Raw genomic sequence first — 13,449 nt, 5'->3', positions numbered from 1 at the left:
AGCTTTCACGAGCTAGACATCATTTTATATAGGTATTTTCTTTATTTTGGGGAAGAAGCTCAGATTTTTTCCAATTTTTAGTTATTGCCCCCCGTTTAGTTATTTTTTTGTAGGTGATTTGTTATGATAACGAAAGCAAGTGAATCAGCGTGTAACTAGTTGTCTCTCGTATGTTTCCTGTATCATTTTTTAGAATTGCGCAGAAGTGTGTCTTTCTAAAGCTTAACGTCCTTTCATTACATACAAATTATTATAAATGACGTGGAAGTACTCCGTTCTTGTTTTGTTTTAGATCTTCGTTGTTTTTCTATCTGGAAGCTCTGTTTTTAATCTGTGACCTCAATCGAGCTGGATAATAGCATTGCCAGAATTAAGATTGCACCAGCCCATTTACTCCCCCAATTATGTCTGCTAGCCTTTTTTCTCTGATCTGCAATACAAAAATTGGAGCCTGTTTAATTATTAAGTAGTGGTGAATTTAGAGCAAATAAAAAGGAAGGTGGCAAGGACTACTAAATGGCACAAAGTAGCATCGGGCAGCCAGCCGCTTTGGTGGGATATGAGCAGTAAGTGCTGTTTACGTGATCACTCTCAACTGTGTATCTTTTGTTTATGTCTTTGCCCCTAAATTGCGGTTGTTACCCCTCAATGCGGGCATGTTGTGCTAAAGCATACATTAGTATGATGAATATACTTTTCCGCAAATCTGTATGAATTCTAAGCCTGATGGGTTAAAATGGATGCATTATTTTTAAGCCTATTTTTTCTCCCTCTGTCCTAAAAAGCAACCCCTAAGCAACTCTTATCTGAGATGAGAAAACTAATATTAATATTTATCCTTACTGCAAGTCTCGTTTTACTGAAATAAAATCTGGGCAGCATGTCTATTGCTGACTATACAGGATTTCAGACCGTTGAAAGTAATTGGCGTGGCAAGCAGAAGTTGATGAACTGATGGGCTGGTCTGTAGCAATTGCAGCTTCTGCAGACGCTGAGAAAGAAGTGATCTTTTAGTTGGTAAAGTGGGCTTTCCTGTAAACTTAAAGATTGACTGGAACTTGACAAAACAGGAAAGGCAATTTCTCTTAAGATTTTATTTGTGAGAGTTCTGTGGATGTTAAAATCAGGAAGGACGTGATGATCAGAAACAAGTAGTCCATGTATTAGGTGTGGATAATACTTCCTCTATTTCTTATCTCCATTTTAGATGTGGAACGCTTCTAAATGTATTCAGCAAATTATAGTTCAGCTTGACTGATAAGCAATTACAATAATGCAGAGAAATTACAGTTTTAAAAATCTAGTTTTCATTCAGAAATGCTCAAAGTCAGTAAAACTTAAAATGAATGCTGTGGTTCTTACGTTTTCTTATGTTAGAAAACGATAAATTGAGGAACCTCAATGCATAAAGGATGTTAAGCAGTTACTGAAATGTAAGTATGTTCTCCCAGCCACCTGTCTTTAAATGTCAATTTTAGAGATGGTTTTTAATAATAAAGTCCTTGACTTTCAAATGTGTATGCCATGCTTTATCTTTATTGGCATGAATAAGTCCATTAATCTTATGGCTCAAGGTAAAAGGGAAAAAAAGAATTAAGCAGTTGCATAAATGTCATCTCCAAGATGGCCTAATAAGATACAGTTTCCTAAAAAGGAAATATTTCTATGTGACATCTTGTTCAGTTACTGGAACCATAAACTTTTCTTTGACACAGTGATTTACTTTCTGTACTATAATTCTTATATAGTTTTTTTAACTACGGTAAAAAAAAAAAAGGAAAAGAATTATAGAATGCTTTGATTCCTTATTCTTGAAAATGTCCTCTTTTTGAGGATTATGCAATCCCTGAAGAACACACCTAAGCAGCGACTGGAGGAAAACTGGAATGGAGTGAAAGGAAAACATGTGTTTGGGACTCAGAAATGTTGAGAACAAAGTGGTAGAAGGAAAAGGTAGTGAAATTCTTCTGCCGGTGGGTTGTTTCTGTTCTTGAGCTAATTTGATCCTGAAATGCATAGTGAAACATAATATTTGTCCCATTGTCTGAAATAATAAAGTCTGAGAAGGGGAAATACATTAATTGTTACTTTTCTGATATGACAGGGAAAGAGACGTTGCCTATCAAGGTTTTAAATCAGACTGAAGGCTTTGTGCTCCTTCAAATCAATGTATTTTATCTGAACAGTTTGCATTTTTATGGTTAAAGCAAAATAAAAAGTAGGTCATAAAGTATGTATTGTGAGACTGGTTTGGAAGAAGAGGTGTCTCTGGAAGAGCTAAAGTGGTGTTCAGAGAGAAAAGCTCCTCTGTCCATCAGTGAAAAAGTAACTGGGGAAAAAAACTCCAAAAAGCTGAAACCAAGGCTAGCCTGCTGTAGAAACCCAGCAAGCTTCTCCATCCATAAGTAGTTGCTGTGTTAGGTCATGATATAATGAAAACCATTTTATTGTTTAGAGATTATGGAAGTTTTGTCTTTAGTCAAAGGATTTGTCTATGCTACTGTGCGGTATTTGGGCATCCATACCAATTTTAAACAGGTGAGCTCTGGGATTAGACACAGTCCAATTATGAAGCATGGGTCCCAATGTAGGCTAGTTTATGAACCCTAGGAAGTAATTAATACAGTGTTGCTTTCCAAAAGAGGTGATTTTTTAAGCAGATTGAGTCTTTAGTTGAAGATTTGACTGGGATTGCAGTTGTCCAGTTGCAAAAGTCTTTATATAAAAAACTTCTATCACATTATATATTCAAACAAAATTTGGTCCAGAAAACTGACTTAACTGAGGAAGAAGGGTGTGGGGAGAATTCAGATGACTAGGAATGCATTACACAATGGAAAGATTTGACAGTCCTACCCTGAAAACTTCTTGGGATTACAGAGTACTGAAAACGTGTTTTCAGATGGTTGGTTTCTGAGATGCTTTCAGAATAAGGGGAGAGAAGAAAGTTGTTTTAAGTGGTGTTTTTTCTGCTGGGAACATACCTTTGTGTGCATTGCAGACTTGCAGACTTCCATCGGAGTGACAGCTTCAATAAGCAGTGCACCCTGTTACGTGCAATTGAATGTTGAGGTGCCTAGAAATGTTTTAATTTGTTCTTTATTTTTTTATTAAACTATGCATTTCCACTGGAGAATATGGAAATGCTTAATTTGAGTGGAGATGGGAAAATGAAAATTCTTAAATCCGGTGAGGTGAGTAAATTACATGGGAAATGTTCATATTGTGTGCTTCTGATAGTTTTGGGTGTCTTTTTACAATTTTTTTAAACATTTTTTTTTTTATTGCCCCAAACTGGAATAGTGTTGGAAATGTCAAATTTTCTCATGGAAGACCTATGTAGCTGTTGTCCTCTGATGGTAGACCATTGTTATCTACTATGCTACCAGCATTTTATCACTTTTTAAACCATAGTCATTGCTTTTTCTTAAATTCTTACTGAATGTGGAACTAATAATAAATTATTATATTATATAATTATTAATAGTTTATAATTATTACTATAATAAATGCTTATAACAGTGAATGCAAAATCCAGTTGCAATAGTTTATTGATACAGTTTGAGTCTCTATCTTCCAAGAATTCAAAAGATGACATAGTTACACTTCCTGATGGATGTCATTCACTTTTTTTTTTTTTTTTTGTAATGGCTGTCAAAGTTGATGGATAAAGGGGATAGGAATGAAACACGATGAGTGTTTAATTAAGACAGATGGTTACAGAACTTACAAGACTTAGGATTTATTCTGAGAGCGCGCTGATTTTGAAATACGGGAAGTAAAATAGAAATAAAGCGTCATCAGGCCATATTGACAAACTCATGAGTAACTTAAAAAAATTCTGGTAGCATCAGACTCTTTGTTTTTTTTTTTTTAACTTGATAGAACAGCAGTAAAATTCTAGTTCTCAGTGTGGCTGAATGTTTTTATCTTGTAATTGATACCAGCTGGTAATGCATCTGCGTTTGATTGGAATGGCAGAGGGGAGTATCTCGGTGAATCCCAGGAGCTTGCGGCAGGCTGGGCCAGAGGAGCAGGAAGCCTGTAGTCTCTGAATGTATTCGGTTCAAAGTGAGAAATCCATTGGCCAAGGCTTTTCTTTATGAAATGGCCTACTTTTTCCTGCCTCTAATTTTACATGTCTGCTTTGAACAGTGCTTAAGCAGTTAAAACCGCTTAAAATCTGTTAAAGCAGTAATTTTCTAGCTTGCCATTAGATGGACTCTTTTAACGAATGTTAATTTAAAAAAAAAACCCCACAACCCAAAATGATGATTTTGTCCAATTTTGGAATAAAATATTTAGCTGTCTTTTGGAAGGGTTTGTCAGTAACAGTTATTTCATCATTTCTGTATAGCACTCATTGTTTGTATGTCTCGTGTGACATAACTTGACCCTGCGTCCTCCTACCTGACTAAAGTGTATGTTAGTTTTCAGGAGTATTGGTCTGTGAATTAATTACAAAAAAATGACATCATGGGTAAATGTGTGCCCTGTGAACAAGACCAGTAGAGAAATCCAGGATAAGGTGGTAAGATTAATCAGTTCTAGAGAGGTTACTGCCGTTATTTCCCTGGTGTGTAGAACAAACGGCTTTTGGAACTCAAGTTAAAAGATATCCCTGTCCTTTTGATACGGTTACATGGGGCTTCTAAAATGGGACATGTACCATTCTCTTACTTCTGTTCTGCTTTATATTTATATAACGCTTTTCCATCCTCAGTTAATGAAAGAATCTGGTCTCCCATTTCTTCTGCGTTTTTGTGATGGTCTGAACTAGGTCATCACTTGGTCTGTGATGCAAGAAAATGTTTTTGAAAGCTGCTTCTGTTTTTTCTATCTCTTTCTGTTACTCCTTCCCCCCTCCTTTGTAGGAAGTCTTGCGCTGCTTGATTTGACATTTAATTCCTTATTCCTTCTCCTGGCTTTTCCTCTCCTTTTAGCAGTTTTCAAGGTGCATTATCCCCCTGCTGCTCTTGTGAGACTATAGTTGTCTGTGCATTTTACTCCTGTCTATCTTTTTCTGTGATACCACTGTGTAAAGGTGAACCATAACTTTTGAAAAGCAAATACTTGCTTCTGTGTGATTCGAACAGTGTCATGGTCAGGATGCCTGTGAAAAGTTCCTGAGCTTTTCAAAGTCACAGGAAAGCTATTTCGTTGACGTGACCAGTTTTTGTTGGGCAGTTGGGACTTAACGTTTCTGTAGATAATTCTTTTTTCTCTTATGACTTTCAAAGTTGGCAAACATAGATACTGGTTCAACTGGGACAAGAAAGAAGGCAGGATACTTGAAAAGGGCGATGGGAAGGCCTGTGAGAACTGGATACTTTTTTTTTCTTTCTTAAGATTACTACTTGAGTTGTTCTGGAAACATATTGCATGCTTTTACAGGCAACTAAGACATCATCACAAGTACTGAAAACTGAAGGTACAAGGCCAATGATGTTCGTTTTTTTTCTGAGACTGTATGTAAAATAGGTTATGGTTGGCTAGAAGGGCAAGTTACCACTACTGCTGTAGCAGTGATAATAAGGATGTGGAAGGATGCTGTCTCTGCACATGTGGATTTGCAGAAGTCGTTAGTCTTGGATGTCGTTATGCTGGTAAAGGTGTATTCTGTACTCAAATCGCTGGTTTCCGTCCCTGGGGTAGCTTTATGGCAATGCAAAGACCATCTTTGCGGAGCTTACAGTCATTCTGGGAGTGCTTTACTGGTCTGGCATGCAAAGGTTTCTGAGTTGAAGTGCTCGTAGTATTTATGTAATGTAATAGATCCTGTTCCATTAGACTCAGAGGAACTATTTTCCCCAAATCCTTTGGTCTTAATAGAAGGAAAGATGATTTTTCTTGCCTCTTCCCCCCCCCCTTTTTTTTTTATTTTTAGCTGTTGTTCCTCCTTTTGTTAATTGTAGACCTGAACTGCAATAACCACAATGATGACTTCCAAGGTACTAATCGATAAAAGATGGCTTGATAACAAAGGCTGAAATAAATGATTTGTACCTGAACAATAAAAGGACAACGAAATTATAATGAGGATGGCACAGGCTCAGAATGGACATCACTGCATATAAAGCCTAGACTTGTTTGCTAACAAAGAGATTGCTGAAAACTTGTCAGTTGGAGATTGCTGAAAACTTGTCCGTTGGATAGAGAGAAGCACTAGCTCTAGGGTCAAGCTACTCCATCGTTTTCTCAGGGGCATGGCATCACTTCTGTCCAGTGCTCTGCTTTTTATCCTGAATATGTAACAGTTATTCCTAAAATGGACAAGGAAAACTAAGAATGAGCAAAATTTAAAATTTACTATGAAATGTGCAAATCTGACTCTTTTTTTTATAGTGTGTTTTCCAATTCTGCTGTTTTTACCTGCAGTTAAGTGCATCATCTTTCCCTGCTAAGCAACTTGAAGAGGAAAAAATGCTTTGTAAGTGGGAGAGCTGTATTGTAAAGTCATTTAAAAGCAAAAAACAAAACAGGAAGGTTGTGGACTGGTGTAATACAGTCATTAAAATAATCTTCTGAAATTTTGGCAATTTCCATTTAGGGCCTCTTTATGTTTAACACTACTGTTGAAAACACTGTGGTGGTTGGTATTCAGCTTGCCATTTATCTAGTGATTTTTTTTTGTGATGAAGATAAACTGTAGAGGGAAGGTGAAGAGATGTGCTTCATGATTATAAAAGGGAGGCCTTCCATTTGTTTCATGAGGGAAGGGGTGGAGAGATGCTTGTGGGAGATGGAGTCAGGGCAGAAGTGAGGGGTGTAGTGATGCACTAACTTAAAATCATTTGGGACAGCTGGTGTTAATCTGTTAATATTTTAGAGAAAATTTGATCTTTGTCCTCGTGCAGAGGTGGTGGCAGTAGAGAGTTATGCATAAATGTGGCAAAGGAAGGTTCCCCGAGCAAAAATGTCTGAAGCTGGGTAAATCTTAGGCAATGATTGCTTGCATTATGTCCAGGCTTATTTAACTTGAAAAAAGAGCACAAGAACACCAATGACTTCAACAGGCTGTGAAGATGATCCTGGAAATACCCCATCGTGGGAAAAGTTAGAGGTGTTTTGCATATCGGTATATTGAAAAAGGGCTAAGACAAAATGCCGCTTTCAAAACAAAGTTGTGACTTGAGCAAATTTGGGGTGTACAAAGCTATGGAAGTCTGAGTAATCAGTTTCTGAAATATTGTACACAAATTCATATGTCCTATGCTAATGCTATCTAGAGGAACAGCAGCAAATAGTATGCATTCCAAATGCCCACGTTAGTGCGTTAGTCAGATTGTTAGGGCTGTTTTTTAGTAGAAGCTAAGGGGGTAACCTGCATTCGTGTGATCTTCTCTCTAGTCTGTTGTGAGTCACAGCAAATTGTCCTTCGTGTGAGCCAAGAGGTTGCCGTCCGTCCCCTGTGGGCAAAGAGTTAGCGTCAAATAGTTGTTCTGTGTAATAGCATGGATGATTTCTGCAGGGAAATGGAATTTAAGATCTGTGCTGTTGTGAAAGATAGGCTTATTTGGGAAAAAATAATAATTTGTGTTTCCAACTCTTGAAACTGATGCACTAAGTTTGAAACATCTTCACTTTCATTTAGTGCACTTGGACAATGTAATGAGTTTGTTTCTGTTTGTATGATCTTGCAGTCCTAGTAGTTGGTTTATTGTGGAACGGCTTGTGTTCGTCAAAACTTTTTTTTTTTTTTTAAATCTTTGTGGCTACTGAATTTTTACCGTCTGAGTATTTCCTGATCCTAAATATATGATCATCAGTAAAAATGGTTTTGCCTTGTTAGAATTTGTTAGCAGAATGACCAAATAGAATTTAGACTTTACTTCTCTCTCCTCCTAATTGTTTTCTTATACGCAGGTGTCCCTACTTCCTACCTGGTGCTTATCGGGAACTGAATGTTCAATTTGGTTGTCCAGTTCTCAAAATTACACTCCACATCTGCATGTAAAATATTGTCACAAAGATTAAAACACCATGGTATCTTTAATTGTGGTCATCCCTCTGTAAAAACAGTGTCACCTTTTCAAAAGACTAGTTATGGGGAATTAGCATTGTCTTTCAAGGTTATAAATGAAAAAAAAAAAGGGGGGGGGGGAGGGGCCAACCCCCCCCAGGTGAAGCAGTCTCATACTTCTTCAGTGGAACCTCTTCAATTAAAAACTCCTTTCCTTGCTTTTATGTCTTGTATGCAAACCTCACCATTAATCTGAAAGAAACATGAATAAAAGAATAGCTTACACATGCCCTTGAAAACCCAAACCTAATGATCAAAATAACAGCACCTTATAAAATTGAGTTATTACAAAACCAAATTTAACCACATTTGTTTGTTTATGATTTTGATTTAAGATCAGTTTGTACTCTTATTTGAGCAAATGGATGAAAAACTTTGACAGAAATACTATACCATTACAATTTCTTTGAACAGGTACTTTGTGCTGGACTTTGAGACGGGGATTCTGCAGTATTTCGTGAATGAACAAAGTAAAAACCAGAAGCCACGAGGAACCTTGTCTTTAGCTGGAGCTATAATATCGCCCAGTGATGAAGTGCCACACATGTTGGTGGTCTACTCTGCTAATGGAGAGATGTATAAATTGAGAGGTACAGCGCTGCTTTGGTGCCAGCTGAGTCATTCTTCTCTCCCATTCCTGCTTCTGCATCTCTTCTGTCATATCTCATTTCTCTTTTACCTCCCTATACTGTCAGAAAGTAGTGGTTATACAGCTATATTGTTACATACTATGTTATAAACCATAGTGGAACAGTAATCTGGAGTTAAATATGTGTGAATTTACGATATATAGACTTTAAGCACTGGAAGATGCCTTCTGTAAACTGCTAGTGTGGCGTTTTGATTGTACAGTATATCTTGTTTGCTTCGGAAGGAAGAAAAAGCTGCTTTTGTTGCTGTCCACAGCATAGCATTTCACTTCTAATATTGTTCTCCCCTGCCACCACCCTGCAGATAATGTGCAGTAATGAATGTGCTGATGGGTCAGAGAAGGGCGAAATGCCCTCAGAAGGCTGTTAAGAAACTCTGTTCTTGTCAGCCTTGGAATAACTGAATGCACCTTTAAAATAAAATTTTGCCTTCCCTTGCTCCCAAATGTAAGAAAGACAATATAGAGTATGTAAGAGTTACATTAGATATTTTATTTTCTTAAAAAAACCCCAGAATTCTGATTCAAAGGTATTTTCAGTATAGCTGATTGGTCAAGATACTTTCATATCAAACTAGTTTGTAAAAAAATACACTAATTAAAAAAGTGACGTGTAACAGAAGTTTAAAATTATGTTAGTTTTATTCTGACCACAGTCTATCAGTTGGCTAGCAGGACAGAGTATGTAGGACTCCCCTGTTGTACAGAGTGATGCTGTTTTATATGTAGAACTGAAACAGAAGAACAACCAGGGAGAGTTTCTGCTAAAATATTTCTGAATTTGCACAGCTAGAAATCATGAACACTTGTGGTTCCACTATGAGGCTTTTCCAATCACTTGAGATTATAAACTACTTACAATGTGCTGCTTTTAATTGAATGAGATCTATGAATTTGATTCAAATCAGTAAATAATTTTTATGCTGAGTCAATAACCATTGAGATACTTAATAGCAGAAGAAGTAACAGAAAATATTTACTGAAATTATCCAGTCTGTATTGCTGTTCTTAGTTAGGATTGCTTTAGTAGTGTTTTGTTTAAAAGTAAAAAACAAAACCAAACCTCTCTCCTAATTATACTTATTCATATTACACAGGAGCCACCTGATATGGACTGCAGACAATCTTTTCAATAATTTTTAAAGCCGTTTTACAAAGATGTATGGGGGAAAATGTGTTTTTCATTCTTGTGTCTTTAAGTGAATGACACACAGGTTTAAAGAGAGATTTAGTTGAACTACATTAAAACAGAAGTACTAAAGTATCTGGGGAGCTGGTAGCTTGTCTACTAGCTGATTGACAACCTGAGTGTAGAGGTTTCGCTGATTTAAATGCTGTGATGTGGCCCTTGTCCTTCACAGAGAGATGAGTAAAGAAAAGTGGATTAAAAATAAAAAAAAAATTCATCGTGAGGTAATTCTGCTTTTAAATAACACTTGGAGGAGATAACTATGATGAGCTTATCTCTTCCACCTGGCCGCAGCATCTTAAGTTGAAGTTTGGATGTTTTGTACTAAAGAATTTACATGTACTGAATTACGTAGCGTAAATTAGAATTTATAATATGTCCTAACCAATAAATAATCTCTCTCCTCCCCACCCTGACCCCATAATGTCCTCTTACACAAAAAAAAGAGTATTGGTTTATGTGTGATTCCCTGCATTTTCTTGTTTTTGTTCTAGCTGCTGATGCAAAGGAGAAACAGTACTGGATAACTCAGCTTCGATCCTGTGCCAAACATCACAAGGAAGGTAATTCTAAGGTAAATAAGTAAGAGGGAGAAGTAACTATTATATTTTAAGTGGTGTAGGTGAAGAATGGCACGATCTGGATAATAGACTGTCTGCTGTAGTTAGTGGGCTGGTGTTCAGAGGTTTATCAATAAAAGCAACAAGTCATTCCTCACTAACTGGAGCAGACTTAAGTTAATTGGGCGATCTTAAATAAAGACTGTCCTATTTATGAGAAATTAATGAAGTGCATTTTGGATGCTGTTAATGAATGGTTAATTGAGTGGCTGGATCAACAGTTTATTAATAAATACCTGTGTGATGTCCTGATTAGTATTTAAAAGTGTTAACTGATACTAGTTTTATTTTATTTTATAAAATTTAATGGCTTTTATTATAGAAGCTTCAGTTAAATGTTAGCAGTGGTCAATCTTCAACTTTACCAAATATGAAAGGTCATCATATGAAGATTTATATGTATTTCTCTTTGGAAGTGATGTCAGAATTTTTGTCCTCAAACAGGTAAATATTTCAGACAGGCGAATAAATATCTGGACTGTTCTCTGTTGACAATATCAGTATTATGTTAACTGCAGTTAGAGTCATGATCCTGAGTGTCTTTGAAAGTTGGACTTTGAAAAGATGGATGGTATTTTGAGGGGACTGGCATTCACTGAAATGTGTGAAATAAAATGAAACCAACCTTTTTTCCTTCTTTGTGAGTGATGTGGACTTGTCGGGAAGCAATTATGGTATAATTAAAACCCTTTTTGAAGGATAATAAGTAACTTCAGTGTTTCAGTACTCTTTCAATTGTAATGCATGACAGATAAAATATATGGTTTTTATATAGCTGTGGCCCGGTACTATTCAGAAAGTTGAAACTCCGCATGGTCAGAATACTCATACAGTTGCTGATGATTTGCAGCTCAGGGACTTTCTGTGCTAGATAGAGACGGTAACTTTTTATACTCAATTACCATCAATGAATTATTCCTCAATAAGTTTTCTAGTCACTTCTGGAACCCATTTAAATGTTTGGCATCTATAATGTATTGTGACAAGGTAATAGAAGTGTTTCTGAGTGTATATGATATCAGAGACTTATGCAATGGAAAATTGATTCTTATACTTCTACTCTCTATTAGTTTGGTAATATTTCTTAATATTGGATTTGTTTTTCTCCTTTGGCCCCATCCTGATAAATAATTCTGTAGAAGTGTCTATTCTAATACAAAACTTCATTCAGAATGGTAGTAATTGAATTGAAGCTGATTTTGTGTAAGTGAAGTTTGGATCATTTTTCCTCCTTAGGTAAAAACTGTTGCACTTGGTAATAATTTATGTTCAGAATTTTTCATACTGCCTCTCCATGTCGAGCTCCTGCAGTAGTATTATCTACGTATTTTGATAGGTTCTGAATTAATTATACGTCAAGAGAAAAATCTTGGTGTTATAACAGCGAAAATGTCCAGCAATTAATAGTGGTGCAAAAAAATCGAGTAGAATTTTAGGGATTATGAGGAAAGGAGCAGAGAACAAAAGGGAGAATACTTAGACTGCTCTAACTCTGTCGAACACTTATGTTGAATACTTTTATCAGCCCCCTTCCACTTCTGAAACAGAAACACTGGAGTGGGGGAAAGTACTTTTCATCTCTTATTCTTCTGTACAGAATGAACTCTGTGTGACAAAACTTGACTATGTTGGAGTCTCTTTTCTGATGATGGGAAGGGAAAGGGCAAATCAGGGAAGTATACTGTTAGTGAGTGCTGTGGAGTGGCTGAATAGGAAGTATTTTCTAGCTGTTAATAGCAGTATGGAGGAGCCTCAAAGAAAATGAGCTGAAAACAGGATCAAAATAAAAGGAGATGAATGAAAACAGGAATGCTTTTGATGCCAAAAGTGTATATAGATTTGAAAAGTATTTGAAAGGCAAAATATTATTAGAAAGTCTTGACTAATTGAGTGGGGGGGCTACTAAATACAAAGACGGCGTCTGACCCAGAAGATGTAATGTGCAACTTTTAGAAACAGGAAGGGCTTAGAATGGGGAGCATCTCTCTAGACTTGTAGTTGTACTCTTGCATAGTGACTCACCACTGCTGTGGCTTTCTTCTGGTTCCTAGGCTCAGCATGCAAGAAAATAAAAGGATTTCCTTGACTGAGAAGTGGTGGGCATACGTAACTGAGGAACCAAGTGAAAGTTTATTTCAAACAGCAGGAGAAGGGTTCATGCGTTTTTCTTGGAAGACTGATCAGTTACAGAAACTTGACAGAGAATGCCACAGTATAGATTCATTTTGGTTGATACAACCAGTCATAAATTTTAATTAGCTTGGATCCATTTAGTATGAAATAGAAATGCTGAAGAAAATTAAAATACATTTCTTAGTTCTGTATTACAAGTCTACATCTAAAATCAGACTAGGTCACTTTTCAGTTGACGTTTTTGTTAGTGAAGTGCTCTTAATTCCCCACTCTTGTAAGCCACAGAGCAAATAGAAATTTTATATCTTCTGTATTTTTAAACTTAACAGTCCAGAAAATAAAATGTTGGGAATTTATGTGTTCCAGTTGAGGCCACTGATGACTCTGCTTCTTAGTTCGGAAGTGCACCGTACTTGAAGCAATGTTGTGCTTACCTGTTCCTAGGAACCTTTCTTTTGACAAGATTTGCGTCTTGTTTTTCAATATAATTTTTTCCCTTTTCTCCTCCTATCTTCTCAGGGTTAGAGTATTATCAAAGAGGCAGATTTTCCCTGACCTTAGCATTGCATATAATGCTAACTTGGATTTCACCTACAAGTGGGTTTTAAAGCTTCTCTCTGCTTTTCTCTAAGAAAGTAAGTGATCAGAAGCTTTAATGCTACAATGATTAGACTTTGGAGATCAGATATTGGTTACATTGGTTACAGATATCTCTTCACAGAGATTCCAGAAACTAGGAAAAAAAAGCATTTCTATAACTTCTTTTTTTCTTTTCCTCAAAGTTTCGTACTTCAAAACCACTGCCTGGTAGAAGGTAAGGGAAGCAAAAACTGCT

At 36.5% G+C, this 13,449-nt stretch overlaps 1 protein-coding gene across 1 annotated transcript in view; it reads left to right on the top strand.

The window, feature by feature from the left end:
- OSBPL10 (oxysterol binding protein like 10) overlaps positions 1 to 13,449 on the top strand; it is a 118,109-nt gene that overhangs the window by 24,734 nt on the left and 79,926 nt on the right. Inside the window, exons 2-3 of the mRNA XM_063325243.1 lie at positions 8,438 to 8,613; positions 10,356 to 10,435. Of these exons, the coding sequence (XP_063181313.1) occupies positions 8,438 to 8,613; positions 10,356 to 10,435 (256 nt within the window). The remainder of the gene's footprint in view (positions 1 to 8,437; positions 8,614 to 10,355; positions 10,436 to 13,449) is intronic.

Source organism: Chroicocephalus ridibundus, chromosome 2, assembly GCF_963924245.1.
Source record: "Chroicocephalus ridibundus chromosome 2, bChrRid1.1, whole genome shotgun sequence".
Classification (NCBI taxonomy): domain Eukaryota; kingdom Metazoa; phylum Chordata; class Aves; order Charadriiformes; family Laridae; genus Chroicocephalus; species Chroicocephalus ridibundus.
The sequence above is the reverse complement of the archived record's forward strand: the minus strand, read 5'-3'. Positions and strand labels throughout refer to the sequence as shown.